Source organism: Oenanthe melanoleuca, chromosome 26, assembly GCF_029582105.1.
Source record: "Oenanthe melanoleuca isolate GR-GAL-2019-014 chromosome 26, OMel1.0, whole genome shotgun sequence".
NCBI classification, from domain to species: Eukaryota; Metazoa; Chordata; class Aves; order Passeriformes; family Muscicapidae; genus Oenanthe; species Oenanthe melanoleuca.
In genome coordinates, this window is record NC_079359.1 from 4,921,181 (window position 1) to 4,949,116 (window position 27,936).

General features: G+C 52.8%; 1 protein-coding gene across 1 annotated transcript in view; it reads left to right on the forward strand.

Moving 5' to 3' along the window:
* Positions 1-27,936, forward strand: part of LGR6 (leucine rich repeat containing G protein-coupled receptor 6) — a 109,845-nt gene that overhangs the window by 27,830 nt on the left and 54,079 nt on the right. The window contains exons 2-4 of the mRNA XM_056511562.1: positions 2,409-2,480; positions 13,294-13,365; positions 18,843-18,914. Coding sequence (XP_056367537.1) covers positions 2,409-2,480; positions 13,294-13,365; positions 18,843-18,914 — 216 coding nt within the window. The remainder of the gene's footprint in view (positions 1-2,408; positions 2,481-13,293; positions 13,366-18,842; positions 18,915-27,936) is intronic.

The window sequence follows — 27,936 nt, forward strand, 5'->3', positions numbered from 1 at the left end:
AGCATTTCCACCCTTGCATGTGTTGGGGATGTACATAACATAAGAAACTTTACTAAGAGGAAAAGCACGAGCTTGGGAAAACACAGCAACAAGTCAACAACATCTTTAAGTGAGTAATAAGTCAAATATTTACTCCCACAACACTTGAGGCAAGAATCCTGTGCCTCAGCTTTCACACAAGCATGGACAGCCTGTGGAGAAACATCTCATACTTTTGTGGCCAGAAAAATCACTGGGCCCAGGGCTGTGCTTGGGAAGTTTATTTCCAGCCCTTGGAGGAATTTGTTCTTCTTTCACTCCATTTGTTCTTCCTTCACTCCATTTGTCCCTGCACATTCCCTGCTGTCCTCACACCAGGCCAGGCCAGGAATCCACCACACCAATTTGTGTGTGATGTCCCCTGTCTGGAGGGGCTGGGGGGGATCCCTGCAGGACCTGGAGAGTTCATGGCCAAACTGAGTCCCTGGAACCTTTGTCTTGCTGTTCATCAGCTGGCAAACCACAGATTTGCACTTTTGGGGTGCCCTTTCAGGGTTGCCAGGGTAGGTGTTTTACACTTGAGTCCTGCAGGACTGCAAACCACCAGAGTGTTCAAACAGCCAGAGCACCAGTGACTTTAAAATAAAATTACTCACAATATTTTCTGTGTAACAATCTTGAGAATACAGGCTGTGCTTTTCTTCACTGCCCAAGAGATGCTGGGAGAGACCCCCTTGGGCAGGAGCCCCAGGTGGGAGGGAGGGGAGGGAGGTTTTACAGAAAAACCACATGGAGCTGCCAAAGTGATGGGATAATGGTAATGGTATCTCTCCTCTGCCTTTTGGAAGATTTTTTCAGAAACCAGTGTAGGTGTGGATCAGGGCAGGAGCAAAGAAGTGTCCAAGGCCAAGCTGGACAGGACTTGCAGAAACCTGGGGCAGTGAAGGTGTCCCTGGCCTGGCAGGGGTGGGATGAGATGAGCTTTGAGGTCCTTTCCAGCCCCAACCACTGATTCTGTGATTCTAAAAGATCTTTGATGTCCCATATCCTGAGCCACCCACAGCCCTGCTGCTGTCTGGGACTGGTGCTGGGGTCTGCACATCTGCAGCCACCACCCCCAGGTGTGTCCCCATCACACCTGGGGAGCCCCTGGCACTCAGAACAGCTCCAAGGGGCTTGGGAGTGGCTCCTGCAGCAAGTGAGGGTATTCTCTGCACTGCCAGCAGAAGGAACTTAGGGAACATGCCTCACAGTTCCAAGGAGATCTTGAGTGTTTCAGATCTGTGTTTTCTTTCACAGCCTTTCATTTTACATTATTTTTCCTTATTTTCACATTGTTCCACAACATGTCAAAACATCAGAGAGATTCATTACAACACAAACAGGAGACACTTTGATGTAGGGAAAAAAGATGTTTTAATGGGTGCTAAGTAGCAACTGCCCTTGGGGGTTTAAAAATAAAAATAGAAGCAGCACCAAAAAAAAAATTAACCCTTGTATCCCAGGATCACCAAATATAGAATGCAGCATTGTACACAGAACAGTGCAGGCAATAATTTTCTTTTTGCACTCATTCTGAAAACAGAATTTTGAATTCTCATAGATTTTTGGCAAGTTTTCTACTACTTCTTTGGAGGAAATAAAGTTATAAAGACTCTGTGACATGCACAGGGCTCCAGACTCAGCAGCAGCCTGGACCCTTGGGGTACCAGCACAGCCTCCTCCAGGGGCTCTACTGGAGCCTGAGCAGAGGAGAAAAGCCTGGAGAGGGAGAGGGAGATGGAGATATGGAGATGGAGATGGAGATGGAGATGATGGAGATGGAGATGGAGATGGAGATGGAGATGGAGGTGGAGGTGGAGATGAGATGGAGATAGGTGGAGAGTGAGACAAGCACAGGTTCCTTCCACCTCCTAACAAGCCCACAGAGCCAACCTCTGCTCTCAGTCCTGGTGTGCTTCTCTAGTTTGTACAGCATAGAGAAAGTCATTCCAGGGGGATGGAGCCCATGGGCTGCTGTCTCCTCCAAAGCAGATGTCTGTCCCCACACTGGCAGAGCTCCCTGTGGGGCTGGCATGACCATGGTGACAGAGAGATGCTCAGGGACACACTGTCCTATTCCAGTGCCACAGGGCTCCCTGTTCACTCTCTGTGAAGACAGCAGTACTCCTGTGCTTTGGGGAATGTCCTAACTTGCTTCATAAGTTGCAGAAGCCCAGGCAGACCACCCTGAAGGAGCCAGCTCTGTCTGGCTGCTGCTCTGCAGGCACAGCCCGGGCTGGGATCAGGTGTTGATGCTGAAATGCTGATTGCAGAGGCTTCTCACCCTCCCACTCAGCAGAGAGGGGACACAGAGCCTGGCACTGAGCTTTATTCCATGCAAACCACTGCGAGACTGATCAGAAACCTCTGTCTTTCCTTTCTGCCAGAGACCTGAGCATGAACAACATCAGCCAGCTGCAGCCCAGGGCGCTCCGGCACCTGCGCTTCCTGGAGGAGCTGTGAGTACAGAGGGGCCAGGGCTGGGGGTGCTGGGGGTCCTGGGGTGCTGGGCACATCCAGAGGGTCCTGGGGGTGCTGGGGTGCTGGGGTGCTGGGGTTCTGGGCACATCCAGAGGGTCCTGGGGGTGCTGGGGTGCTGGGCACATCCAGAGGGTCCTGGGGCACTGCCACAGCCCCCAGCACAGGCAGCCTGCGTGCTGGGACAGGGTTTATTTGCTGCTCCAGCTTAGGGGTTTCACCTTCAGGCTGATGTGCCAAAAGCCAAAATAAAAGAGGACCTAATCTCCCATTCAAAAATCAGCACTCTAGCCTGGAGCAGAGCCAGCTAGCAGAGAGCTTCATTCACCCTTCAGCAGGCAGGGTGCCCCTGGCAGCTCCTGCAGCCCAGACTCATCAGCCCTGGGCACTTTGCAGGCTGGATGGAGCCCACCCTGGAAAAATGGAGCCCAGTGCTTTTCCCAGAGGCTGAGGTGTCCCCCAGCAGTGTGCCCTGAGGTCTGGGCACACACACTCAGACACAGCAGCAATCTCAGCTGCTAGCAGCATGTGGCTGTGTGTCAGTGAAGGAGTGGCCCCACTTCTGAAAGTGTGAAAATTAACCAGCAGCACAAGAAACCACTGGAATCCTTTGTGAGCCCCAAAAAATGGGAGCCCAGGGGGCAGAATGGTGAGGCTGGCCATTTCTGCATGAGTAAATTGCACCTGTATGGTCTTACTCCACTTGACCATGAGAAACACCTCCAGGTGTTATTCTCATGCTGTTGGTACTTTCAACACAACAGCTTCTGTTGGAAAACACAATTTCTTCATAACAGTCTTATTGCCTTCATGAGATACTAATATTTATGCTGTGTTGTAAACTTACTTTGTATTTAACAGTTACTGAACCTAATCTGCCTAAACAAAACACTTTCACTTCTCTGAATCAGATCTCATTGCCACCACAAGGCACAACAACATTTCATAAATGGTATTTTCCAAAAGGTCAGAATTACAGACATCACTATAGCAGCCTGTGAGGGTGGGGAGGCCCTGGCACAGGCTCAGGGAAGCTGTGGCTGCCCCTGGCAGTGTCCCAGGCCAGGTTGGATGGGGTGGAACAGCCTGGGACAGTGGAGGGTGTCCCTGCCCATGGCACAGTGGGGAATGGAATGATCTCCAAGGTCCCTCCAAATCCAAATCATTGCAGGATTCTGTGATTTTATATTATTAGGTTTTTTATTTCAAATGGTCTTGTAACTGATCATCCTCTGTGTGTATTTTAAGTTCACTGGAGTTGTAAGGACCCCCTCCCCAGCCCCCCTCCCCAGCAGGCACTTACAGGCTGCCAAGGAGGATTTTTTCTCCTCTTTTGGCTTTGGAGCCAGAGCTGCCCACAGAAGGTGGGTTCTTCTCTACTTTGCACCCATCTTGCAGCTTTTCTCTTTTCATTTTATCCATGTTGAAGTGTGGACACCCAGCACCTTCACTGGGGGTACTGAAGCTTTTCACACACACAGACCAGACTCTGCTGTGTGCAATTAGCAGTGTCCTGCTTACATCATGTACAAACACAGCAGTCTCAACCAATAAATATTCATGGGCTCCAAAAGAGCCAGCTTCCCACAGCCAAAAATCATTATGAATGAAACAGGCAAAGGGGAAAAATTTAAAGAGGAAAATCTGAAAAAAATAATTGGAATTTGTTAGATAACATTTTACTGTGGTTCAATCTGTCACAAGTCCCCCTTTGGAAAGGCCAGTTGGGGAAGAAATGCAAACTGCAGCATCAAATATCTGTGCACAGCAAAGTGTCTGCTGGAATTTGATAGCAGTAAGAGAGTGATCTTATTTATGGAAATCAAGTAATTTATATGAAATCAAGCAATGAATGATTTTATATGTTATGGCAAATTAAAAGTGGTTCTTTCAACAGCAGCTAGACAGGGACAGTTTGTACAGCATTCATTGCTGTCATTGACCAACAATGGAACTTGCCTGCCATTTCCCCTGCTCTTTTCATTTATATCTTCACCAAACTTTCATCCCACAACATTACATCAGGACCATGACATTCAGGCTGGGATCACCTCTGTGCCAGGACACGCATAAGAGTCAAGCAAACAAATCCTGCTTGTTTAGACATCCTGAAGGGAAGTTTGTTCAGGTTTCACAGCTCAGATCTCTGCTGATTTCATCTACCTGGGACACATTCCCAGTGTCTGCCAGGGTGACACAGGAGACCAAGCCCTTCTCCTCATCCCCATGGCAGAGCTGCCCGTGCTGGGACATGCCAGGAGAGGGAAGAGCAGAAACCCCTGCAGAGCAGTGAGGGGCAGTGCAGCTATCCCAAATTCAGCTATCCCAAATCCAGGCATCCCAAATCCAGGCATCCCAAATCCAGCTATCCCAAATCCAGCTATCCCAAATCCAGCTATCCCAAATCCAGGCATCCCAAATCCAGCTATCCCAAATCCAGCTATCCCAAATCCAGCTATCCCAAATCCAGTTATCCCAAATCCAGCTATCCCAAATCCAGCTATCCCAAATCCAACTATCTCAAATCCAGGCATCCCAAATCCAGCTATCCCAAATCCAGCTATCCCAAATCCAGCTATCCCAAATCCAGGCATCCCAAATCCAGTTATCCCAAATCCAGGCATCCCAAATCCAGTTATCCCAAATCCAGCTATCCCAAATCCAGCTATCCCAAATCCAGGCATCCCAAATCCAGGCATCCCAAATCCAGCTATCCCAAATCCAGCTATCCCAAATCCAGGCATCCCAAATCCAGGCATCCCAGGGTTAGTTTCTCCTGGGGAGGAGGAAGAGGAGGACCTGCCTGCCTGTCCCCTCCTGCCTGTCCCCTCCTGCCTGTCCCCTCCTGCCTGTCCCCTCCAGGCAGGGAAGGACTGACAGTTCCTGACACTGGCTCTGCTGCAGCTCATCCTTGCTGCAAGTGCCTGTTTTCAGTTAGATGGAAAGTGCTCAGCAGGTTTCTCATCCCCAGGGATTTTGGGTGGCATTGTGGCCCCAGTCTGCCTCCTACACAGTCACAAAGTCACAGAATAGTCTGAGCTGCAAGGGACCCACAAAGATCAGCAGGTGCAGCTCCCAGCCCTGTTCAGCACCATCCCCAAGAGCCACACCTTGGTCCCAAGTTGTCCAAAGGCTTTTTGGATGTCAGGCTTGGGGCCATGACACGGATCAGGCCAGTCCCTTGTTCCTGTCCCTGCTCATGGATCAGTTTCTGCCTCTCACCTTCCTCTGCAGGGCTGAGCAGAGCAAGTGCCCTCAGTGCTCCTCAGGGCCCTTCACCATCTCAGTGCCCTCCTTTGGATGCTCTCTAATAGTTTAATATCTACAATCTGATGTTCCCAAGTATCCCTGGATAAACCAGATCAGTAACAAGCTGAATAACCAAAGACAAAATGTACAAAATTCAGTTCAAGGTGAACCAAAACTGATGTTCTGGGGCTTTGGTCAAACCCAAAAATTCTAACCTGAGAGAGAAAAAATAGTTTCATCTTCAGGTTACTTCTTAAAGTTTACTGTTTTTCTTTGGGTAAAACCCTAAAGGAAAATGGTACTTCAAAATTACATTTGCTTTATTGCCAAAGATGCCTTAGGTGCTTGAACCTTATGAAAAAAATCAGAGGTTGCTCAGCAAAAAGTTTGCCAATTTCAAGCCAGATTTTCAAATCTTCTTTTCAAGATTCTATGAAATGATCTAATGTTCAGAAACATGGTCTTGATCTATAACCCTTATCTTATCAGAGAAAGCCCAGGTTCCTCTGGCTCCTCCTCACCTCTCCTCTCTGCTCTGCCCTTGATTCCCTGATTGTTCCTTCTCTCTCTCTGCATTTAGCCCCTTAGCCCAGGCTCCTGGGAGGAGAACCCAGAGGTTCTGCAGCCCCAGGCTGCCCAAAGAAAACCTGCACAGATAGAGGTGCTGAGCAGGGCCTCACACAGGCAGGGAGCAGCCCAGAGTTTAGTTTGTCTCCTCTTTGTTTCTTTCCTTTCTTTCCTTCTTCTTTTCTTTCTCTCTTTTTGGCAGCAGGAAGATTGTTTAAAGTTGCTAATAAATTCCAGTTAATGAAGCCTGAAAAGCCAGAGCTGGGAGCCAAGAGAAACAAGAGCAATCAGTACAGAAGGAATAGAAAGAGATCTTGAAAGGCAGCCTGGGAATAATAACATGTTGAAATGTGTTCGCTTTGTTACCGCGCTTTGAATCGCAGCGCGAGCTCGGTGCCAAGGAGGGAAGCTGCAGCCAAGGGCAGGTGTGCGCTGCCATCCCCTGCCCCGGGCCACGGCGGCGAGATCACACAGCACAGCCTTCCCAGCCGCTGGCCCTTCCACCTGCCTCTGCCGGGCCCGGGGCAGGGCTCAGCCCGGGCAGGGATGGGCACAGGGCAGGGGATGGGCACATGGCTGGGGATGGGCACCGGGCAGGGGATGGGCACAGGGCAGGGGATGGGCACAGGGCAGGGGCTCAGCACAGGGCAGGGGATGGGCACAGGGCAGGGCTCAGCACAGGGCAGGGAATGGGCACCGGGCAGGGGATGGGCACAGGGCAGGGCTCAGCACAGGGCAGGGGATGGGCACAGGACAGGGGATGGGCACAGGGCAGGGGATGGGCACAGGACAGGGGATGGGCACAGGGCAGGGGATGGGCACAGGACAGAGGATGGCACAGGGCAGGGCTCAGCACAGGGCAGGGGATGGGCACAGGGCAGGGCTCAGCACGGGACAGTGCCGGGTCTGCGCTCAGCGCTCTGCAGGCTGGAGGAAAACCATCAAAACAGAGTGTTCCACCCTGAATTCCCAATTCCTCATCCACAGAAACTGGAGGGAAGAGATGCAAATTATGAGATGCAAATTATGCATCTCTCAAATTATGGGGCTCCCTCCTGGATCCAGGATACCAGCACAGGGCAGGTCCCAGCTCTGGGGCCTCCAAGGAATTGCTCACAGTCCTCAGACTCAGATAAAACATCCTAAAAAATTCCTTTTTGGGTTTTTAGGCCATCTCATAGATTTGGGTTTCCATGGTGTGGAAATGATTCCAGTGGAACCACCCAAAAAACACTCCTGGCACCCCATCCAAAACATGGGGGCATTCCTCTCCCACATCTCCTTGAGCTTCCCCTGCCAGGCTGGGGGACAAAACAGCACAAAAGTAAAATGAAATGAAGTGCAGACATGTGTGCTGGGCATGGGAATGCAGCAGCTCTCTCCCCCCTTACACCTGTGAGGGAAACCCCTTCCCACTCCTCTTCCCATGTGGGTCCAGAGACCAAGGGAGCCATCACAGCTCAGGGGTCACCAGTGCTGTTCTTGGGTGCCCTGCCTGCTGTCAGAGCCCCCCCACATATGGGACATCACTCTGGGGGTGTCACACAGGGTCTCACTGCAGTGCTGCTGGCAGTGGGGCAGGACCCTGCTGGAGAAGGGGGCTGGAATTTTGGGCAGTGCTCACATGTGCTGGCACTGGAGCAGTGCAGTAGTGCCTGGAGTAGGGGACTCCTGAGACAGCTTTGGTGTTTTCCATGACACATGAGGCTGGAGAGGTCTCTTATGGAGATGTAAACACTTGTAGGGCCATGACCTTGCCTTGCCATGCTGAGTTTTGGAGGCAGAATCTCTGCTCCCTTGGCAATCACCTTGCCTGGCACAGCCCCAGGTGGCCATGGCTAAAGAGCTGCAGCTCTGGATTCTTGTCCTCTGTGGCTCCCCCAGGGTTCTGCACAGCTCCTGTGCAGAGAAGGCACCAGGGCACAGCTCCTTGGCACCAAGGAGACCAGCTCTGGTTCCCCCAGGATTTTCTGTCCCCCTGGCTGGCACCAGTTCTTGGCAGAGGATGGTGCTGCCCATCAATCAGTGGGTGAGCAAAAGCACAGAGAGAGTTAAAGGATAATTAATCTGATGAAGCCTCCAAAGATCATCCCTGTGCATGCTGTGAGGACTGGCTAAGGTACAGGTGAGGACAGGAGAGAAGGGCTTCTAAGAGTTCTCTATCATGAACATTGACCAATGAGGCCAAGATATTGCAGCTGCCTAAATCAAATTCAAAATGTTTTGAAAATTAGAGATTTCTATTATCTTTCTACTTTGTTTAGACCAGGGAGAATGTTCAGCAACTAAAAAACCCTTGCTAGTTGGGATAGCTGGCCCCAGTTTTCCTGAAAACTGCTTTTCATATGACTAACTCTGTTCTGGGGTACCCCAAGTGGGGCACCAAAAGTAGATGGAAAAGTGAAAACTGTTTTGAAGGTTTGGAGGGAGCAGATGGAAACCTTTGCAGTTTATAATGCAGAGATGGAGTGAAGGTGCTCAGCGTCCTGTTCATTAAGGAGCTGTGTCTTACTAATATTACTTGGCAGATGAATCCAAACTGGCTTGCATATGAACATTCATGTGGGTTGAAAACTGGCTTGAGGACCATAAACAAAAGAAGAAATGGGATCAATCTATCGAGTTGGAACAGGCTTTGGGGGGTACAGCGAGCAGAGCCAGGAACAGGCACAGTCTGCTCCTCAGGGATGGAGTGAGACACCAAAGACCACATTAGAGGCATCTTCAGGAGATACCAGACTAGGACCAGCTGCAGATTCCTGTGTGAGGAGGAAGAGTCCAGGCCTGGCCCCTTTCTCAGATGCACCATGTTTTCACTTGTCGACTTAATTGGCTTCATTCCTGCTTTGCACCAGCACAAGAACAAACTGGGGCATGGCAGGGGGCTGTGGTCCCCTGTGTGCCCAGGGGAGGCCAGGCTTGGCAGGATGACAGTGTTTGGGCAGGAGCATGGAGTGCCTGGGCACACTCAGAGAGCCTGAGAGCTTCAGAAACCAAGCCCAGCAGGAGATCAAAGGGGCGGCTCAGTGAGAGTTTGGCAAGGGGAGATTCCACCGGGTATGGACACACATGTTTGTCCTGTCCTGCCAATGGGCAACGTTCCTGCCTCCTAATGGGAGTGATAAGAGCATCTCTGAGCTCCTGAGCACCTGGCATGAGCCATCTTGCCCAGCACAGCCTCGGGGCGTGCCATGGAAGCTGCAGCATGACCAAGGAGCCCGAGACACAGCAGGGCTGAGCCTGGGGAACTGAACTGCAGCAGCCATGCAGTGGTAAACCAAGGGTTTGTTCCAACTTGGAGACTATTGGGAATGCAGATCAAAGCCTGGAGGAATGTTCCCAGAAATCGAGGGAGTGGTGGAAGGGGGGGGAGCAGAATCTAAAATCCTCCAGGAGCTCTCTGAAGCAAGCCAGCCATACCAGCTGTCACCTTCCCCTTCTTACCTCCCCCTCTCCTTCTATCAGTCACTTTACATCCAGAGCTTTCTCTTTCTCCCTGTCACAGTGTAAACCTCAGGACAGCAGCACAGAGCACTGAATCAAGGCTATCCCAAAAAGAGCCCTGAGCAGGCCCAGACTGAGCTCAGTGCTGTGGACCAGAAATCAGCCTGGCAAGAAGAGCTCCTCTTCCCTGTGCTTAGGGCAAAGGCAGTGCCTCCTGTCCTTGGTGGGGTTATTCACTCAAGTCTCCTCCACAGAAGGAGAAAATTAAGGGTTGTCTCAGGGGATGCCACACTGGCAGCATCACTTCAAATGTTATTGTTCCATTTTAAATGGAAAGGAAGGAACCATTTCACTGCATTTCCTGTGGGATCTGAATTCTGCAGATATATTCAATGGGTGCCTGCCTGCCAAGCAGGGGAATTTCTGGAGAGTCTGAGTGAGAGGGACAGAGGGAACCAAGCACTTGGAAGACCAGCAAGTGACCATGGACAGAGGAAGGGTCACACACAGTTTTATGTCTTGGGTCTCTCACGTGAACTAGCACAGGAGTTAATGGCATGAAAGCAAAAGATGGTCAGGAAGATGCTCCACAAACTGGAGCCCCTCTGCCCTGGAGCCAGGCTGGGAGGGCTGGGGGTGCTCACCTGGAGAGGAGAAGGCTCCAGGGAGATCTTACAGCCCCTTCCAGTGCCTAAAGGGGCTCCAAGAGAGATGGGGTGGGACTTTGGACAAGGGCCTGGAGTGACAGGGCAAGGAGGAATGGAGGGCAGGCTTAGGTGGGATATTGAGAGGAATTCTTCCCTGTGAGGGGGGCAGGCCCTGGCACAGGGTGCCCAGAGCAGCTGTTCCTGGATCCCTGGCAGTGCCCAAGGCCAGGCTGGACAGGGCTTGGAGCAGCCTGGGATGGTGGAAGGTGTCCCTGCCCATGGCAGGGAAGAGCAAGATGAGCTTTAAGGTCCCTTCCAACTGAAACTGTTCTGAGGTTCTGTGATGTTTCCAGTGGCCACCCTTCCTGCTTGACAGGACACCCCAAAGGGCTCAGCCATGGCTGATCTGCTCTTAGACAGGTGGCACAGCCATGCTGCTCTGCCTGGAACACCTGGCTACCACCCCCAGCATCAGGAGCACCTGTCCTGGGAGGTCCAGCAGAGCTCCAAGCCCCGCACCTCCAGACCCTGTGTGCTCCCAGCCATGCACCCCTCTAGGAAAGCAGCACAAACACAGGTGTGCCACCCCCAGTCCCTGACACTGACACTGCCAGACCCCAGTGACACTGCCACTTCTCCTGGCAGGTGGGCTCAGAGAAGAGGTTCAGGCTGGTGCCTCCCTCTGTGCCTGGCATGGAGCTCTAAGCTGGGGACAGGAGCTGGGCTGCCTCCCTGGCAGGATGAGCCAGAGGTGAGCCAGGGACAGGGCACAGCCTCGGTGCAGCAGGGCAGGGACAGAAACATCTGCAGCAGCTGTGAGGAATGGGCCTCACCTGGGCTGGGGGATGCCCTGGAGCTCTGAACTCACCTGAGGAGGACCCAGTGAAAGCAGAGCACCAAGCACAGGGTTATTCTCCCCTCGTGTTCTGTGTTCAGGCTGGCTCTGCTTGTGTCCCACCTGCAGCAGCCCCAGCCTGGCCTCCCCCGAGCTTCACCTTCCCCTCCTGCTGATCCTGGAGCTCCCAGAGCCATTCAGGGACCTGGCAAACACTCAGACACACCCAGGAAACAACAGAGAGGCACGGAGCTGCCAGGAAAGGAGCCCACGGGCACGGTTAGCCCGGAGGGGGTGCGAGCTGCCAGGGGAGGCTGGGGCAGCCCGGAGCTCCGGGGAGTGAGGACAGACAGACAGACACGGGAGTGAGGACAGACAGACACGGGAGTGAGGACGGACAGACACGGGAGGGAGGATAGACAGACACGGGGAGGGAAGACAGACAGACACGGGGAGTGAGGACAGACAGACACGGGGAGGGAGGACGGACAGACACGGGGAGGGAGGACAGACAGACACGGGGAGGGAGACACGGGAGTGAGGACAGACAGACAGGCACGGGGAGGGAGGACGGACAGACACGGGGAGGGAGGACAGACAGACACGGGGAGGGAGGACGGACAGACACGGGGAGGGAGGACAGACAGACACGGGGAGGGAGGACAGACAGACAGACAGACACGGAAGGAAGAACGCAGGGAGCAGGCTGAGGATGCCGTGCGGGAACACCTCCCCTCCCTCCCATGTGGAAATCAGCAATCAAAAGGAGCAATTAGCCCAAATCACAGCCCCCAAGTGACAAATAGCCCAGGCTGCCAGGCGGATCGTGTGCTGCACGAGGCAGGTTCCAACCTGCTCTCACACATTAAAGAGACGACCCTGTGCTGTTTGTGCTGTCAGAGGCCTAATTATGGGAGCAATTTTCTGCAGATTCCAGGGCAGAGACAGAGGGAGAGCTCTGGGGCACCCACACACACCTGCCCTGCACAGGTGAGTGGCTGCCCCAACACCTTGGTCCCTCTGCAGAGGACCTGTCTGCTTCCTCAGCAAAATGCCTAAAAGGAAACAAACCTTTAGCAAAGATTAATGGATACCAGTGTCTATGCCTGGTTTGGACTTTCTGTGGGAGTGGAGATGAGCCTGGTCACAAATTGTGTCTCCATTTTGGAGATGCAATATTTCACTCCAAGTCAAGCAGACAAGTTTCTTGCCCACATTTAGTAGCAATTTAGGGTCTTAATCAGGTTGTTGAACCTGACTTTATGATTTCTGGCTGATGGGTGCTGGGACTTCATCTGTGTTTGTCCTCATGGGTGAAACAGGAGGAGAAGGAGAAAAGTCACCTCTTCTCTAGGTCAAGCCAAGATTCAGGAGTCCTGGCTCCACCACATGCCCTCACCATAGTCCTGATGATTACAGTGATGCAGTTTCTAATGTCAGTAAAAAACACAAATACCTTTCAATTCCCCAGCCTGCTCTGGGCATTGTTAAAATTTGAGTTCTAAGATCAGGTGATGCTGTGCAATGGCAAACGCCACGGGTTTCCTTCAATAAATTCTAAATGTTCTCCCCTGCTCTTTGCTCTGTGTCCCAGATATGTCCTTTTTCCACTGTGATGCTGCTCTTTGCTTTGTCTTCCTCTCCCATCCCTTGGCCCTCATTCATCAGCCAGGATTTAGGGACAGTCCTCCCAGGGCCATAGAGAGCAGAAATGGCTCTGCCCTGCTCCACCCTCTCTGCCAGGGCCTGGCACAGAGCAGGGTCTGCAGGCTGGTCCCTACCCTGCTGTAATTTCTGTAATTTCACCCAGGAAATGGCTTTAAGCCACGAGCTGTCTCTGGATGCTGAAAATGCTGGATTCAGGTCTGGCAGGAGCTGTGATCTCCCTGCTGCTCCTGAGGCTGGGTGATGTGCAGAGCTCAGGGCCCTGGCTCAGCTTGCAGGTGCTGCAGCTCCTGCCAGGGACAGTGGCAGGATGGAGCTGCTGAGCTCTGCAGACCAGGGACTGTCATCACAAGGCTTTGACACAACTGGCTCTTCTTTCCACTGCAGACGCCTCTCTGGAAACCACATCTCCAGCATCCCAGGGGAAGCTTTCTCTGGCCTCTACAGCCTGAAGATTCTGTAAGTAACTTGTTCCTCTCTGCAGAGCAATCCCTGTCCCTGCCTGTCCCCAGCCCTGGCCATTGGCAGGGACTTGCAGCCATCCTGGGGGATGCAGAGCTGCAGGGAGGTGTGGGGTCAGATGTCAGACCCAAACATGCCCAGGGCTGGCTGGGGAGCTGAGCCCACCCCACAGACTGTGAGCAGGGTGTGACAATGTTCCCTGGGAGAAGCTGCAGAGTTCACACTTTGCAAAAAACTCACCTAACCCCCTAAAGTGGTTAAAGACTCCCCCAGATGTGGAGTCCAGACCCCAAATCTGCTCTGCTGCCATGTCAGGGCTGGGCTGGAGCATCTCAGAGGTACTGCCAGGTGTGCTCTGTGCAGCTCAGTTGTCCTCACCAGACCATTCTTCATGGCCTCTGCAGGGCTCTGGAGTGGCCTGGGAAAGGTGGGACCCTTGGGCAGGGGAGATGGAGGCTGCTGGGCCAGGAGCACTGCAGCCCCCAGGCCATGCCTGACCTGCCAACCCTGCTGTCCAGGGGAAGGTCCAAGGGACAAAGCTGCTCTGGGAACTGTGGCCCTACCCTCACACCTCCTACGGGCCATGGTCTCACTGCTGGTGGAGTCACTTCTATCCCTCTGACAGTCCTCAGGCTCTGTGCAGGATGTTGAGGTGGGAGTCCCTTTCCCCCTAAGGAACCATCTTAAAAATCTTCTGCAATAAACATTTCATCCCCAAGGGGATGTTTTGAACTCAGCCACAATGTGAAATTGTTGTAGCTGGTCCAGTTTATGCAGAGAGAGCAGGTACAAACCTGCTCCCAGGATTAGAGAGTGTAAGGCTGTTTACTACGTCTTCTGAAGATGTAAAGTATGAATCCTGCCCTAAATCTCAGGGCTTAGAGATTTATCCATCCCCTGCATTAGGCAACAAATCAAAGGAACTGAGGAGAAACCGCAGCTCTCCCACCCCATTTCAGCAAGAGGAGCCTCTGCTCTGGGGTGCAGGAGCTCTCAGAGGTGCTTTTGATCAATTCTGTTTGTGTCAGGCCCAGCTGAGGAGCAGTGCAGGGTTACAGAGCCATGCCTCCCTGCAGCCAGCAGGAGGGAGGGTGTGCTCTGCCCTCCTGCCCCAGGACAGGCTCACAGGGACCCCAGGGCAGGGGCAGCCTTGAGGGACCAGGGCATTTCCTCTGGGCCAGGGTTTGCCTTGGGAATTGTGCTCCAGGTGGCTGCTGGGGCCAGAGCTGGTGTCCTCAAGCTGCTTTGCTCTCAGCCAGGCTGTGCCAGTGACACAGGGTGACATGTCCCTCCTGCCTGGAACCAAACCTGGGGACGTGGTTTATGGTGGAGCTGGCAGTGTCAGCCCAGTGATGGGACTCAGTGGGCTCAGAGGGCCTGTGCTTCACCTTCCATGCAGTGCAGGGGGCATGAAAGCCCCAGTGATGGGGCCTGTGGGTGTTCTGCAGCCCACTGGGATGGGAAACCTCATCCAGGTGGGCAAGTGTCCCATGAGGACCAGCACAACCTCTGGGGCTCCTGGTCCTGCAGCCAAGGAGATAAAACCCTGTGCCCAGCCCAGTGAGAAGGACTGGGGGGCTGAACAACGAGTCAGCAGAGATCAGCTAACCTGGAGGAGAGGGGATGAGGATGGGCACAAACAGGACAGGCTGCAGTGGGCAAGGAAATACATATCCCCCATATATGAAGACAAGGAATTGCAGGTTCTGGAGTAGATGGCACCAGGGATGTTGAGGACATTGTGTTCATAGATAAGGATGCTGTGTCACAGGTTGGCTGAGATTTGGCAGGTGACAGGTGTGGCTCTGGTTGGGAATGGCTGCCCCCAACATGAGCAGCTGAAACCTGGGGTGTTCAGGAGCTGACTCACAGCAGGGTCAAAGGTCTTACCTCTGGTGACAGGGGTGTCAGGAGGAGACAGGCTGATATCTGAGGATGGAAACAATTTTCCTGGTTTAATTTTAGTGTTCTGGAGCCCTAGGGCTAATTGCAATCATGTGCAGGTCCACAAGTAAACTCTCACATGCTTCTTGGGCTGTCAAGGGGCCTGGTGCTTTCCCAGTCTTTCCAGAAAATTAGTTTGTGTTTAAAAAAGGATGGGAAACACCCTGGGAATTCCTCCCCAAAGCCGCCTGTGCAGATGGTCCTCTCCCTGCCCTCCCAGTGAATCCCAGAGCTGCTGGAACCTGGGCCAGATTCTTGACTCTGCCTCCTCTGGCTGCTTCTCTGCACAAAAACCACCTGGAAAGTGGCCATGAAGATAGGTCTGTGCAGAGCCCATGCAGGGGTGCACCCAGGGAAGCAGGTGTGGAGCTGGGAGGGAGCAGGGGAAGAGCCCAGCTGCCCCCTGTGTGCCCAGCTGTGCCACAGCTGTGCTGGGATGTGTGAGGGCTTCGTGCTGGGGCCAGCTGGGCAAGCTGAGATGTGGCTCCTCAGCCCCCTCAGACTGGCAGGGTGGATGCTCAGAGCAGGAGAAGGTGCTCAGGGGTTTCTCCACTGGCAGGTCCATCCCTCAGCAGATTTGGGAGTGCCCCTCTCCCAGGGGGCTGCTCTGCACCCACTCCCTCTCCACAGAGGCTGATGCTCCTCAGGGCCAGGATCATTGGAAGCCCCACAGGCTGTTCTGACCCCTCTGCAAGCTCCTTCCTTTGCAAAATTAACTCTTTGCTCCATGCTCTCCCAGCCTTGGGGCTTTCCAGGGTGGCAGAACATGCTGCTTAATGAGAGTATCTGGAAAATTGGAAACTTCTCCATCCTTCCAGACCTCCTCATGAGCTGCCTGGATGCCTCTCACCCCTAAAAGTCCTGGCTGGAGCTCCACCAGTGAGGAAGCTTCCATCCCAGCTGATCTGTCCTGCCACAGCTTCCCAGGCATCCTGCAGCAAACTGTGCTGCCCTGACAGCCAGGACTGCCCCTGCTCTGGTCCTGGCTGAACGAGCTGCAGCAGTGGCACTGCTTCCTAGCCAAAGAGGAATCCCACACCAAACTCCACAGGGAAAGACTCCAGTGCAACCACAGCCTCACCCCAAAAGGTGAGGGCAGAATGCCTGGCTGCATCCTCTTGGCTGCAGACCCTGTGAACACACATCAAAAATCAACCAAAACAGTCCCATTGCCCCGGGATGGCAGGGCTGGAGGTGCTTGGGACACTTCAGAAATCCCTCAACAGACCTGATGCCTGTGCAGAGCAGGAATGGCTTTGGGACAGAGGGGATGGTGGCACATCCCAGAGAGCTCCCATCGGGAGGGAAGAGCAACTGCAGAGGTTGGAATGTCTTTAATCCCCTGCTTGTGCTCCAGGCACAGCTGCCTCCAGCAATAACAGCCTTTGACTGTGCTGGCTGAGTCACTTCAGCCTCCCAGGATGGGACATTTTATCATGCACAGGCCTGTACCTCTGAGGGCTGTGTGGCTGAGACTCTCTTGTGCAAGGATCCTGGTGTGATGGGACCTGATCCCAACATTTTTCTGGTCGTTCAGGCGTGGTCTCTGCCAAAACCCAATCCTCCTACCTCTGAAAATGCAACCCAGCCTCTGAGGAGCTGTGATTTACTGTGGTTCCAGTCAGGCTGCTGTGGGTAGCAGGTGGTGTGTGTGTCTGCCAGCACCTGCTGGCCCTGGGACCACCTGGACAGTGCCAGGCAAGGTGACAGTGCCCCATCCACACTTGGGTTTGAATCCTTGCTGCTCTCAACAGTCTTTGTCATGTCAGTCAGTGTCCTCAGCTTGTCCACAGGTTGGCTCATCAACCAGCACAGTCACAGAATCACAGGTTTGGATTTGATCCAAGCTTAAAGCCCATCTCCTTGCACCCCTGCCATGGCAGGGACACCTCCCACTGTCCCAGGCTGCTCCCAGCCCCAAACCTGGCCTGGGACACTGCCAGGGATGGGGCAGCCACAGCTGCTCTGGGCACCTGTGCAGGGCTCCCCTCCCACCACTCCAGTGCTTTCTGAGGTCTCTGAAGCATCTTCCTTAAATGTTGTTTGTCTGCACCAAAATGGCCTCATTCTGGAACCAGTCCATGCTGCTGGTGGTCTGGAAAGTCTCTCAGTCTGTTTTACTGGTTGGAGAAGGGACTTGTAATAAATTCTAGGCAGCAGGATCCAGCAGAAGTGTGACAATGGGCTTTGCTGCAGAACTGACTTCAGAGCCTTCCAATGATCAACACTAAACACCAGGCTCACATTTCAGAGCCACTGAGATTCAATGTTTGCCCCACCAAAACCCTGAGAGCACTTTCTGAAGCCCCACTCTGTATCTCTCTGTGTTCAGCTCTGCATCTTCTTGGTTTTTAACAGACATGAATTGTAATTCCACTTCACTGGGCTGGGCCCAGGGTTTTACCTCCCCAGCACACCTTGGCTGCAGAAACAAGTCCAAGTGCAGGACCAGGAGCCCCAGAGGCTGTGCTGGTCCTCGTGGGATACTTGCCCACCTGGATGTCCCTGCTCCCTCCTCCTTTGATACTGGCAGTAAATTAGGATGGGACTCTAAGCACCATTTCTTTTTCATGTTGTCTCCAATCACTCTTAGAAGGTTTTGTAAAGAGTAACCTCAGATACACAAAACTTCCCTGTTTTAGGCACTTCCCCTGGCCCAGCCACCCTGCTGGGATGTGTCTGTAATCCAGGGAAGAATGTGTAATGATGTCCCAGCTCTGGAAGGAACAAGTAGCTTCAGGACATGTCCAGAGTCAATCCCAGCCTTTGCAGAGATGCTGAGATGCTGACACCAGTAAACTCAGATGTGTGGTGCCCCAGTAGGTCAGTGAGAGAGGATTGTGTCTGACCAGGTCTGAAGCACCCTTGGAGTGTGGATCCCACTCCCTGTTCAGACACCACCCCTGGGGGCACTGCCACCTTTGTCTCCTCCTTCCCATCACCTGTGCAGGTGTCTCCATGTGCACAGCCCTTCCACCTCTGAGGGTGCTGCTGGGTCCTGCCTGCTCAGCCCCAAGCCCCTGCTCTCTCTGGAGTCTCTGGTTTGGCTTTTCCCACAGCAGTTCCATTCCTGCTGCCAGTGATGCCAGGGCTGCAAGGTGCTGAGCAGAGAGCTGTGAGCAGCCCCTCACCTGCTGTGCCTGCAGCTGCACATGGGACAGGAAAGCTGCCAGGGGCTGGTCTCCATCCCCCTGGAGGAACCACTGACACAGAGCAAAGGATGCCTGGCTGCAGGGTCACTGTGGGACAGCCTGGCTGCCAGCACTGCTGTCACTCTGGGCTGACAGATGCAGGGCAGGGGCCCCTTTGTGCTGACATCCTCCCAGTGCATCCCCTGCAGCCCCAAACTCGCCCCTTGGCACATCTCACCTGCCTGGCTCCAGCATGGTGCTTTCCCACCACTGCAGCTTCCCAGCACGAGCCCTGAGCAGCTTCAGAAACAAGCAGCAACATCCCCCATTCCATCCTCCATTTCGTGTCAGGCTGTTGTTGTTGGGTTTTTCACAAAGTTTTCTTTTTTCTAATTATAGGATGTTGCAGAACAATCAGCTGAGCCGCATCCCTGCAGAGGCACTGAGAGATCTTCCAAATCTCCAATCTCTGTAAGTCATTAAAAATCAATGCTGTGAGCTGCTCTGTCCCCTGGGGACCCCAGGCTTCCCAGCATTTGAGTCATTAGTTCCTTTGTCAAGGATGTTCTGTTCCTTCTTCCTTTTCTTTTCCAATTTATGCAGAGATGACTGTCACTTAGAGTGGAAGGGAGGGGAGGGCAGTTTTCAAGGAAGAAGCACAGCCTTGGTAGAGGATGTTGAAATTATAGCTCCCCATGTGTGCCTGGTGATGAAAAGGCCACCAGAGCCAATGCATATTTCAAGGAACATTGGAAAATATCCACCCAGGGAGTCTCTGTCCTCTGCACTGTGGGCCACAGTGGGAAGGGACCTGCAGTGAGCACTGAGGACACTGTGGCTGCCAAAGTGCAAGTTGGGCTGGTTTACCCAAGTGGAGGGTAATTGAGTCAGGGCAGAAGTGCTTTAAAGACTTTTAGCAATTCAGCCCTGGGATTGTGCTTTTCCTTTAAAGGAGCTGCAGCCACTGCAGGTCTGTGCTCCTGAGTTCCCCTCACAACTCTGGAATTCTGCTGTTGTGCTGAGTATGGGCACAGTTGAGACTGGCCCTGGGAGTGCCAGTGAATTTAGGGAAGGTGTGTTCAGTGCAGGGAGCACAGCTGGAGCTTGTAAGAGCACTCTGAGCTGTGCTGAACCACTAAAACCTGAGTTTATCCCTTAATCCTTAACTTCAGTCCTAGTCTTACAGAGTGCTTTTATCACAGAAATGTTTCTGGGGGCAGTTTCTGGGAGTCTCCTGCCTGGAGCAGGACTATCCCAATCCTCCAAGCACAGAGATTCCCCTCCTGCTGGTAGCCTGGGGCTGCTCTTCCTGGGGAAAAAGCTTTTAATCAGGTCCCACCAAAACTCCTGGAAGGCAATTTGTGGCCATTTCTCTTTGTTTGATCACCTGGAACCACCCTGAAGGGCTTGGCCCCATCACCTTTGGTTGTGAGTCTGTGGAAGTTTTCCTCTCAGCCCCTTCCATGCTGAGTGAAACCAGCCCTGCTCCTCCCACCTCTACCCACGAGGAAAATGCTCTGGGACCCTGACTCAGCCCTGGACCTGTCTCATTCCTCTTCATCCTTCTTACACTGGGCACCCCAGAACTGGGCACAGTTCTCCCTGTGTGGCCCTCCCACTACCCAGCAGGAGTTTCTGTAAATATTAATTTAAATATTCATTTGCAATGGGGGTGTTGGTTGTGCAGGATGTGAATGTTCCTTCTGCCAGAAGAGATTTGAAACTTTTGTTGTTGAAACATCATTGGCACATGGTTGTGGTTATTATTAAACTGTGTTGACATCACCAGCAGTGCCAGAGTCAAGACCCCCCACTCCAGGGATTTTGAGATTAGGTGACTTCTCTTTCAAGGGAAATGGAAGATCACTGCCCCAGGAGCACCCTGCCCCCCTCAGCCTGTCCTGTGTCACCTCTGGGCAGCCCCTTCCTCCCTAACAACCCCCTCAGTGAAGAAATTCTTCTTCATGTCCAACCTGAACCTCCCCTGGCACAGCCTGAGGCCATTTCCTCTTGTCCTGTCAGCTTTACACAGATGAGTGATTAACATCCTTTTTGGGAGCTCCATTTGAGAATGGCAGAGTGAAAAATATAAAATATATAGAGATGTGTATTGGGAGCAGCACAATCCCCTGTAGCAGATCTGTTGGGACCTTAAAGGTCATTCCAGCCCCCTGCCAGGGGCAAGAATTGCTTCTCAGAAGGATCCTGAGCACAGCTCAGCCCCAGGCTGCAGTGAAACCTGCCCCAGCACAGGGGACAGGAGGGAGCTGCTCCCCAGGACGGGTTCCACAGCAGGGTTACTGTCCAAGGATGGGTTCCACAGCAGGGTTACTGTCCAAGGGTGGGTTCCACAGCAGGGTTACTGTCCAAGGGTGGGTTCCACAGCAGGGTTACTGTCCAAGGACAGGTTCCACAGCAGGGTTACTGTCCAAGGATGGGTTCCACAGCAGGGTTACTGTCCAAGGACGGGTTCCACAGCAGGGTTACTGTCCAAGGACGGGTTCCACAGCAGGGTTACTGTCCAAGGATGGGTTCCACAGCAGGGTTATTGTCCAAGGACAGGTTCCACAGCAGGGTTACTGTCCAAGGATGGGTTCCACAGCAGGGTTACTGTCCAAGGACAGGTTCCACAGCAGGGTTACTGTCCAAGGATGGGTTCCACAGCAGGGTTACTGTCCAAGGATGGGTTCCACAGCAGGGTTACTGTCCAAGGATGGGTTCCACAGCAGGGTTATTGTCCAAGGGTGGGTTCCACAGCAGGGTTACTGTCCAAGGGTGGGTTCCACAGCAGGGTTACTGTCCAAGGCAGGCACAGCCCAGCTCTGCCTCACATCAGGACCACACCAAATTCTTTTTCTTAAACCTGACTTCTTTCAAGTGTGGAAAGCATGTGCAGACAAAGATGATGATTTGCACTTTCAAATCATCACAGAATCATCAGGGTTGGAAGAGACCTTCAAGGTCACCTGATTCCAGCCATCAAGCCCCACATCAATCCCTGAGTGCCACATCCACCCCTTGGACACCTCCAGAGACAGTGACTCCAACACCTCCCTGGGCAACTTATCCCAATGTCTGACCACTCTTTCAAAGAAAAAAATAATTTCTGATGCCTAATCTGAATCTCCCCTGGAGCAGCTTAGGGCCCTTTTCTCTTGTCCTGTCAGCTGAGACACAGAAATGAGCCTGACCCCCTCACTGTAACCTCCTTTCAGGCAGCTGTAGAGAGCCACAGAAGCTGCAGAGCAGAGACCCTTGGGCTGGTGAGGTCTGGTGGCACAGCCCTGCTCAGGGTGCATGGGCACATTTCTGAGCACACACAGGGTTACAAGGCACTGCTGTGCCTGCACTGGGGCAAGCACAACCTGGAAAGTGTCCTGGGTCTCATCCTGTGCCAAGTCCTGCAGTTTCACTGGTGCCCAGAGCTGCTCTGCACCCAGCAGGAGTGGCACAGCACGGGCAGCACTGTGGCTGGAGGGGAACACAGGCCTGAGGTGCTTCTGCTGCTGCCATGGCTTCTGTGGCTACTCACCTCAGACCAAGAGACTCCATGCAGGTCTGCATTAGAGTGATTTTTTCCCCTCTTTTTCAAATATCTGAGTCATTTTCCACAAGTTTATGAGACTCCTGTGTATCCACTGCCAAAACAATTCCCCAGCCTGGAACACCCATAGGTCACCCACAGCATGGTTTGCAAGAATTCCCAGTCAGGCCATCTGAGTCCAGTGTGTTTGTGCTGCTCAGAGACTCTTTTTTCCATTCAGAAGGGGAAGTGGCTTCATGGCACATCATGGCAGCCCATGAGTTGCCAGATTTGCATGGCACTTGGTGAAATATTAACTCTCTGTTTGCATGTTGGCAGCCCATCCTGAGCAAGCAGGACAGCCTGGAAGGGGGAAAATGGGAGCCAAGAGAGGTAGGGTGGAACCAGTACCAGACAGAAAAGGATTGTGTGCTGGTTGTTTTCTTGCTCTTTCAGGTGTTTACATTCAGTGCCCATGTCTGTGGTGCTGGGATCCAGGATTTGAAGGGAAAGTGTGTATTCCTTAGGGACAAACTGACCCAGGAGAGGAAAGGCAGACTCCTCAATGTCTTTTCTCAGGATCACAACAGAAGCAGCAAAACTAAGGGAAGACTCAGAACAATTGTTTTCAGCTGTATTCTATCAGAAAAACTTGCCAATCAGTTCAAGGATGAAGTGACCAGGGAAATGGGGCAGGAAGGGATGTTCCACTGTGGGACAGAGAGAGGCTGGCATGCACTGCCTGCAAAGTTGGATTGGAAATGCAGCTAAAACCGTGTCAGTGAACTCCAGTTGTCCCCAAGTGTGGCAGCTGCCTGGGCTCTGGGCATTTGGAGAGGATGAGACAGGACACATCAGCCAAGCTCTGGTGGCACTTGGTGAACTGCAGGGTCCCCTTGCAGCACTGCTGGGTCCAGCCTGGCACAGTGTAAGTGTGGATTTTGTGACACCTGCATTTCCCCTTTTTAATCTGGTTTTCTAGAGCAGATGTGGGCAGGACCCAGATGCAGAGAGCTCCTGCCCTTGGCACAGAGAGCAGCTGCAGCCCTGTGCTCATGCTGCACAAAGCCAGAGAAGGGCAGGGGGTGCATGTGCAGTGCAGAATGGGCCCAGGCTTTTCCCTCTCCTGCCCTCTGATCAGCCCCTGTCTTCAGGCAAGGAGCTTCCCAAAGCTGCCAACCCATGATCTCCAGGGGTACAGAATCCTTCATGCAGGTGTGGTGTCCCACACAAAAGATTTGCTGTGGAACCAGCACTGGGAGAACATTAATTTTAACTGCTCTAGATGAGGCACAGTGGCTCCTGGGGAGCCCAGGTTACTGAAGATCCTTCACTGGACAGACAGCACTGTGCCATTTGTAGGTCTGGGATGCCCATTGCCCATCAAAGCTTGGCTGCTCCAGGTTGGATCACTGGGTATCACCAACCACTGGCCACCAGGGACCTCCTGTGGTCTGCACATCCCTCCTGACAGGGTTTGGCTTTCCCCAGCCAGAGGAGTCCATGGTTCACTCCACCCAGTGTCAGCCAGCCTGAGGGGCAAGCACCAAACCCACACAGATAGCTCCATCCACATTAGACACCCCTGTGCTCACAGAAACCCCTCACCAGATCCCCAAATCTCCATCCACATCAGACACCCCTGTGCTCACAGGAACCCTCACCAGATCCCCAAATCCCCATCCACATCAGACACTCCTGTGCTCACAGGAACCCTCACCAGATCCCCAATCCCCATCCACATCAGACACCCCTGTGTTCACAGGAACCCCTCACCAGATCCCAATCCCCATCCACATCAGACACTCCTATGCTCACAGGAACTCCCACCAGGTCCCCAAAGCTGCAGCCATGCCCAGCCCAGAGCCAGATCCCTCTCCCTGCCAGCCCCAGGATGTGAGGCAGCACTGTCTGGAGCCCCAGCTCCTCTCCCAGGAAGGAGACCTTGGCAGGTTTCTCTAGATGAACACAGAGATGAATTTGGATTTCAAAGGCAAAGCCCAAGTTCTGGAGGCTGAGCCTCCTACCAAGGAAGAGGGAGCTGCTTCCCAGCAGGCTGGGTTTACCTGGGCAGCACGTTGGGAAGGTGCTGGGAGGATCAGAAAGAACAGGCACAGCTGATGGCAACGCTGTGAGCCCTGCAGGGCTGCCAAGCCTCACGTCATGCTGATCCAGTGTGATCCCTGGCAGAGATCTGCCTGCCCCTGCTCTGGAGGTGCACTAACAACATACCATGTGCATTCTGCAAGAGTCGTGTGTCAGTCTAATTAACGACTTTGTGGTTTGTGAGCACTTACCTGGAGCAGATGGGCACTGTGTCTGTTCCTCTGCCAGGCAGAAAGAGTCCAAGGCATTTCAAAGTGAGCAGGTGCTATAAATTATAATTACCAAGCTTGTCGAGGTAGAGAAAGCAGAGAGAAAAGAAACCTGGTGGATTAAGAGATCAAGAGAAACTCCTGGTTTTTCTTTCTCAAATGCCTCTGGAAAGCCTTTTTGGGGAGTTTCTTGCAGGTCAGCATTTTGGGAGGTGCTCAGCATGTGTCTGGCTCTTCAGGGTGAGTGTTGTCTGTATCAGCCTGGTGGGGGCAGGGAGGATTTAGTGCCAGGCAGAAGAGTCAGAGCCTCAAGATGCTGCACCATGAGGTGGAGCTCCCCTTGCCCCCTTTCCCCACTGCACTTTGGGTTTTCTCTCCTGTCCCTGGCAAGATGCTCCATCCTGCTGGCACATTCTTGTGCAAGCCTTGGGGGTCACTCTGGTGTCACTGGTGTCCCACAGGGAGTGACTCTCTGTTGGGCTTGGTGGCATCCAGGGGAACAACCTGTGGCTGTGTCTCCATCCATCTTCTGTCTCTTGGCAGCTCCTCCTGTGTGCAGGAAGGAAACTGCCCCTGCCTGTGCCAGCCTGTGCCAGTCCCTGCAGCCAGCACACCCTGCTGCCTGTGGCTGATGCAGCAGTGCAGAGGAGCCACAGGCAGTACAGCCCAGCCAGTCCCTGCCATCCTCTCCTTGCTCTCTGTTCCCCTTTCTTTTTGCATCCCCCTGGAATATTTGCAGGATTCTCCTGCCCCTCTGCCACAAACCTGCTGTTCCCAGCTGAAATCAGCCACAGTCTCCCTGAGGAACACTCTGGTCCCATCAGCACCATCCCCACCCCTGGCACCTTCTCCCTTCTGGCCCTTGCATGGCAGCAGTGCTGTCCTCTGCCCATCTGGCCTTCACAGGCTGAGGGGATGCAGCCTGGAGGAGAAACTGTGCCATAGGGATTGTTCTTCAAAATACTGAAATCATTCTCCTGTTTGTGTAATTTCCCATTATATTCTGATTTCACTCCAGCTGTACTTGACCCATAATCAGTAATGGCTAAATCAGCCTGACATGAATCTCCCTGAATACAGGTTAATTGTACCTCTAACTAAAACAATCCCCTTCCTCCATCCCATTAGTTTGCCACCATTTGGACTCCTGTGGAAATGCAATAAACACTGCTTCATCCCCTGTCCCTTAAGGCAGGTAATTATTTTCATACATATGGCCAGAGATTGAAATGCAAAAAATGACTTATAGCAATTTGAGAACATGTGGACTTTGATGTAGACAAAGGAGGAAGTCTCTTCCCACCAGATCAGATTCTCACAAGCATATAAATTCTCATGGCAGAAGGAAGAAAAAAATTCCTTTGGAATCAACATGGCCTGAAGAGCTCAGTCAGTTCATTCCTCATTTCACTTCTTTGATCTGTTTGAGATTTGACAGTTTGCTGTTCACAGCAATATTCTCTGTAACTCACACGTGATGCTGGGAGGTTTTGGGAAGGTGTTGCTTCCACTGGTTTTTTAGAGGATAAAATCTATCAAAAACAGATTTCTGTAAAGTCAATAGCTCAGTACAAATAGCAGTGAGTTACAGGCTGCTGGCACAGGAGTTGTCTTGTGGCAAGAGCACCTCAGCTCTGATTTACAGAGTCTTTCTGGAGCTCAAGGAGAAGGAGGCCACAGCAGGGCAGTGAGTGGCTCTGATGGGGAGATGGAGCAAAGTGACTGCAGGTGTTTCCCTGGTGATTGCTGCTGCTGAGCACACAGGACCTTGCACTTCCCCTCCTATGGACACATCTGCAGCAGGAAAAGGAGCCAGGATGTGTCACAGCACAGCAGCATGCTGTCCTTCCACTTGGGAGGACACAGGCTGCTCAAAGCCTCCTGTCCCATCTCTGAAATCCCCTTTCCCAGCAGCCAGCTCTGCACAGCAGCACAGCCAAGTCAGGGCAGTTGTGTCCCCACTCCTGTTTGCAAAAGTCTCATCTGCATTTTGGCACTCCAGGCTTTAACATGTTTCTACAAAGGAGACAGTCTGGGGCAGTCCAGGAGCAGGTATTTACCACATGGAACGCTGCAGGCAGATGTGCCACACATCTGGATGTACTGAAGTTAGTTTTCAGGCACTGCTGTGGCCATGCTGTGGTGAGTCTCTGCTGGTTTGGCTGCTGGTGTTCCTGGTGCTGGATGGAAGCAGGAGCCTCTCTGGCTGCCTGCCATGCTCCCTCCTCCCAGGTGTGGCTTGCACAGTCTGGGACCACCTGAAAATGGCACAGTGGCCCCTGTGGCCAGTGCACGGACAAAGAGGAGATGATACAATTTAATTCAGGTGGACTCATGTCCCTGGAAGGGACTGATGTCTTCTCCCATAATTTGGTTCATCAATGATAAAGCAAATTCAGAGGAGTTAGTGGTTTTGGCACAGACTTTGGACAGATAAGGTTTTTCTGGTCCTGTGTACCATGGGCTGTCATCCTGCTGTGCCCTAGCTCTCCCCTCCACCCAGTCTGGTCAGACCAGGTGTGAGGAGGAAAAGGTGCATTAGAATACAAATGCAGTTCAACATTCCAGCTTTGGACTCATTCCTCTGTTTTGTACATGGGCCTGATCCAAATCCCAGCTCTGGGTTCAAGGGTGTCCCTGTGCATGGCTGGCCCTCATTTCCTATTCCAGCATCTTTCTTTGCCATTCAGCTCATCTCCCCCTGCTCTTTAGAGTGTGGTCCCCAGTTCCTCTGAGAACCATTTTTACTGCAATGAAGAACAATGATGTATTTCCAAAAGCCATCGGTGAATCCGCTTGGCAGAACATCCATCACTAACTTTTACTGGGGCAAAACCTGTGTTTTGGTCCCTGTGCTCCTGTAGGACCCAAGGAGCAGCTTCCCTGCAGCCCAGAGGTAACAGGGGGGATCTGGTGCTTGGCACAGCCACAAAGAGGGTTCGTAGTTGGGATGTTGAGTGCCTGGGAACTGAGAACTGGGGACTTTGTGCCTCTTTGTCACCTCTGTGGGGTGCTGGATCCTTCCCTCGTGGTGCAGGATCCTAAAACACTGCCAGGAAGGAGATCAGGTTCTTCTGAGTCACCACCATGGCCTCAACAATCTTCCTTCACCTGGGATAAGTCTGTGCTGTGCCCACGTCCCCCTCGGGCAGCCCAGGTGGATTTCTCTCCTCTGTGTGGATATTACCTCACCCCAGCAGCAGTGGGGAATGATCAGCATCTGCAGAGGGTGAATCACCTCTGCTATCCCAGAGCCCTCTCTGGGGGATGAAACTCTCTGGAGCAATCTGCCTTTCTCCTCTGGCTGTAGGAAGACCCTATACCTGCTTTCAAGTTCTGTGTGAGTCAGGCTGGGTGAGATGTGGTTTTCCTACACTTGGAAGACAAATGTAAAATGTCCCTGTCCCCACCCCTCACTTTTATCCAGCAAAATCAGCCCCCCAAGCTGGCACACCCCATCAGAGCAGGGGTCCCAAGGCAGAGCTGAGCATCTCTGCTCCCCACAGCCCCAGCACACGTTTGTGCAGCCCTCAGGGAAATCTGTCAGGGGAGATTGTCCTGCCCAAAAACACAAATGCAAGGAGCAGCTCAGCCTCTAAGCAGGGAGGAATTCTCTACACTCCAGAGCTGAAGGGATTTGAATTTGCAACCACTG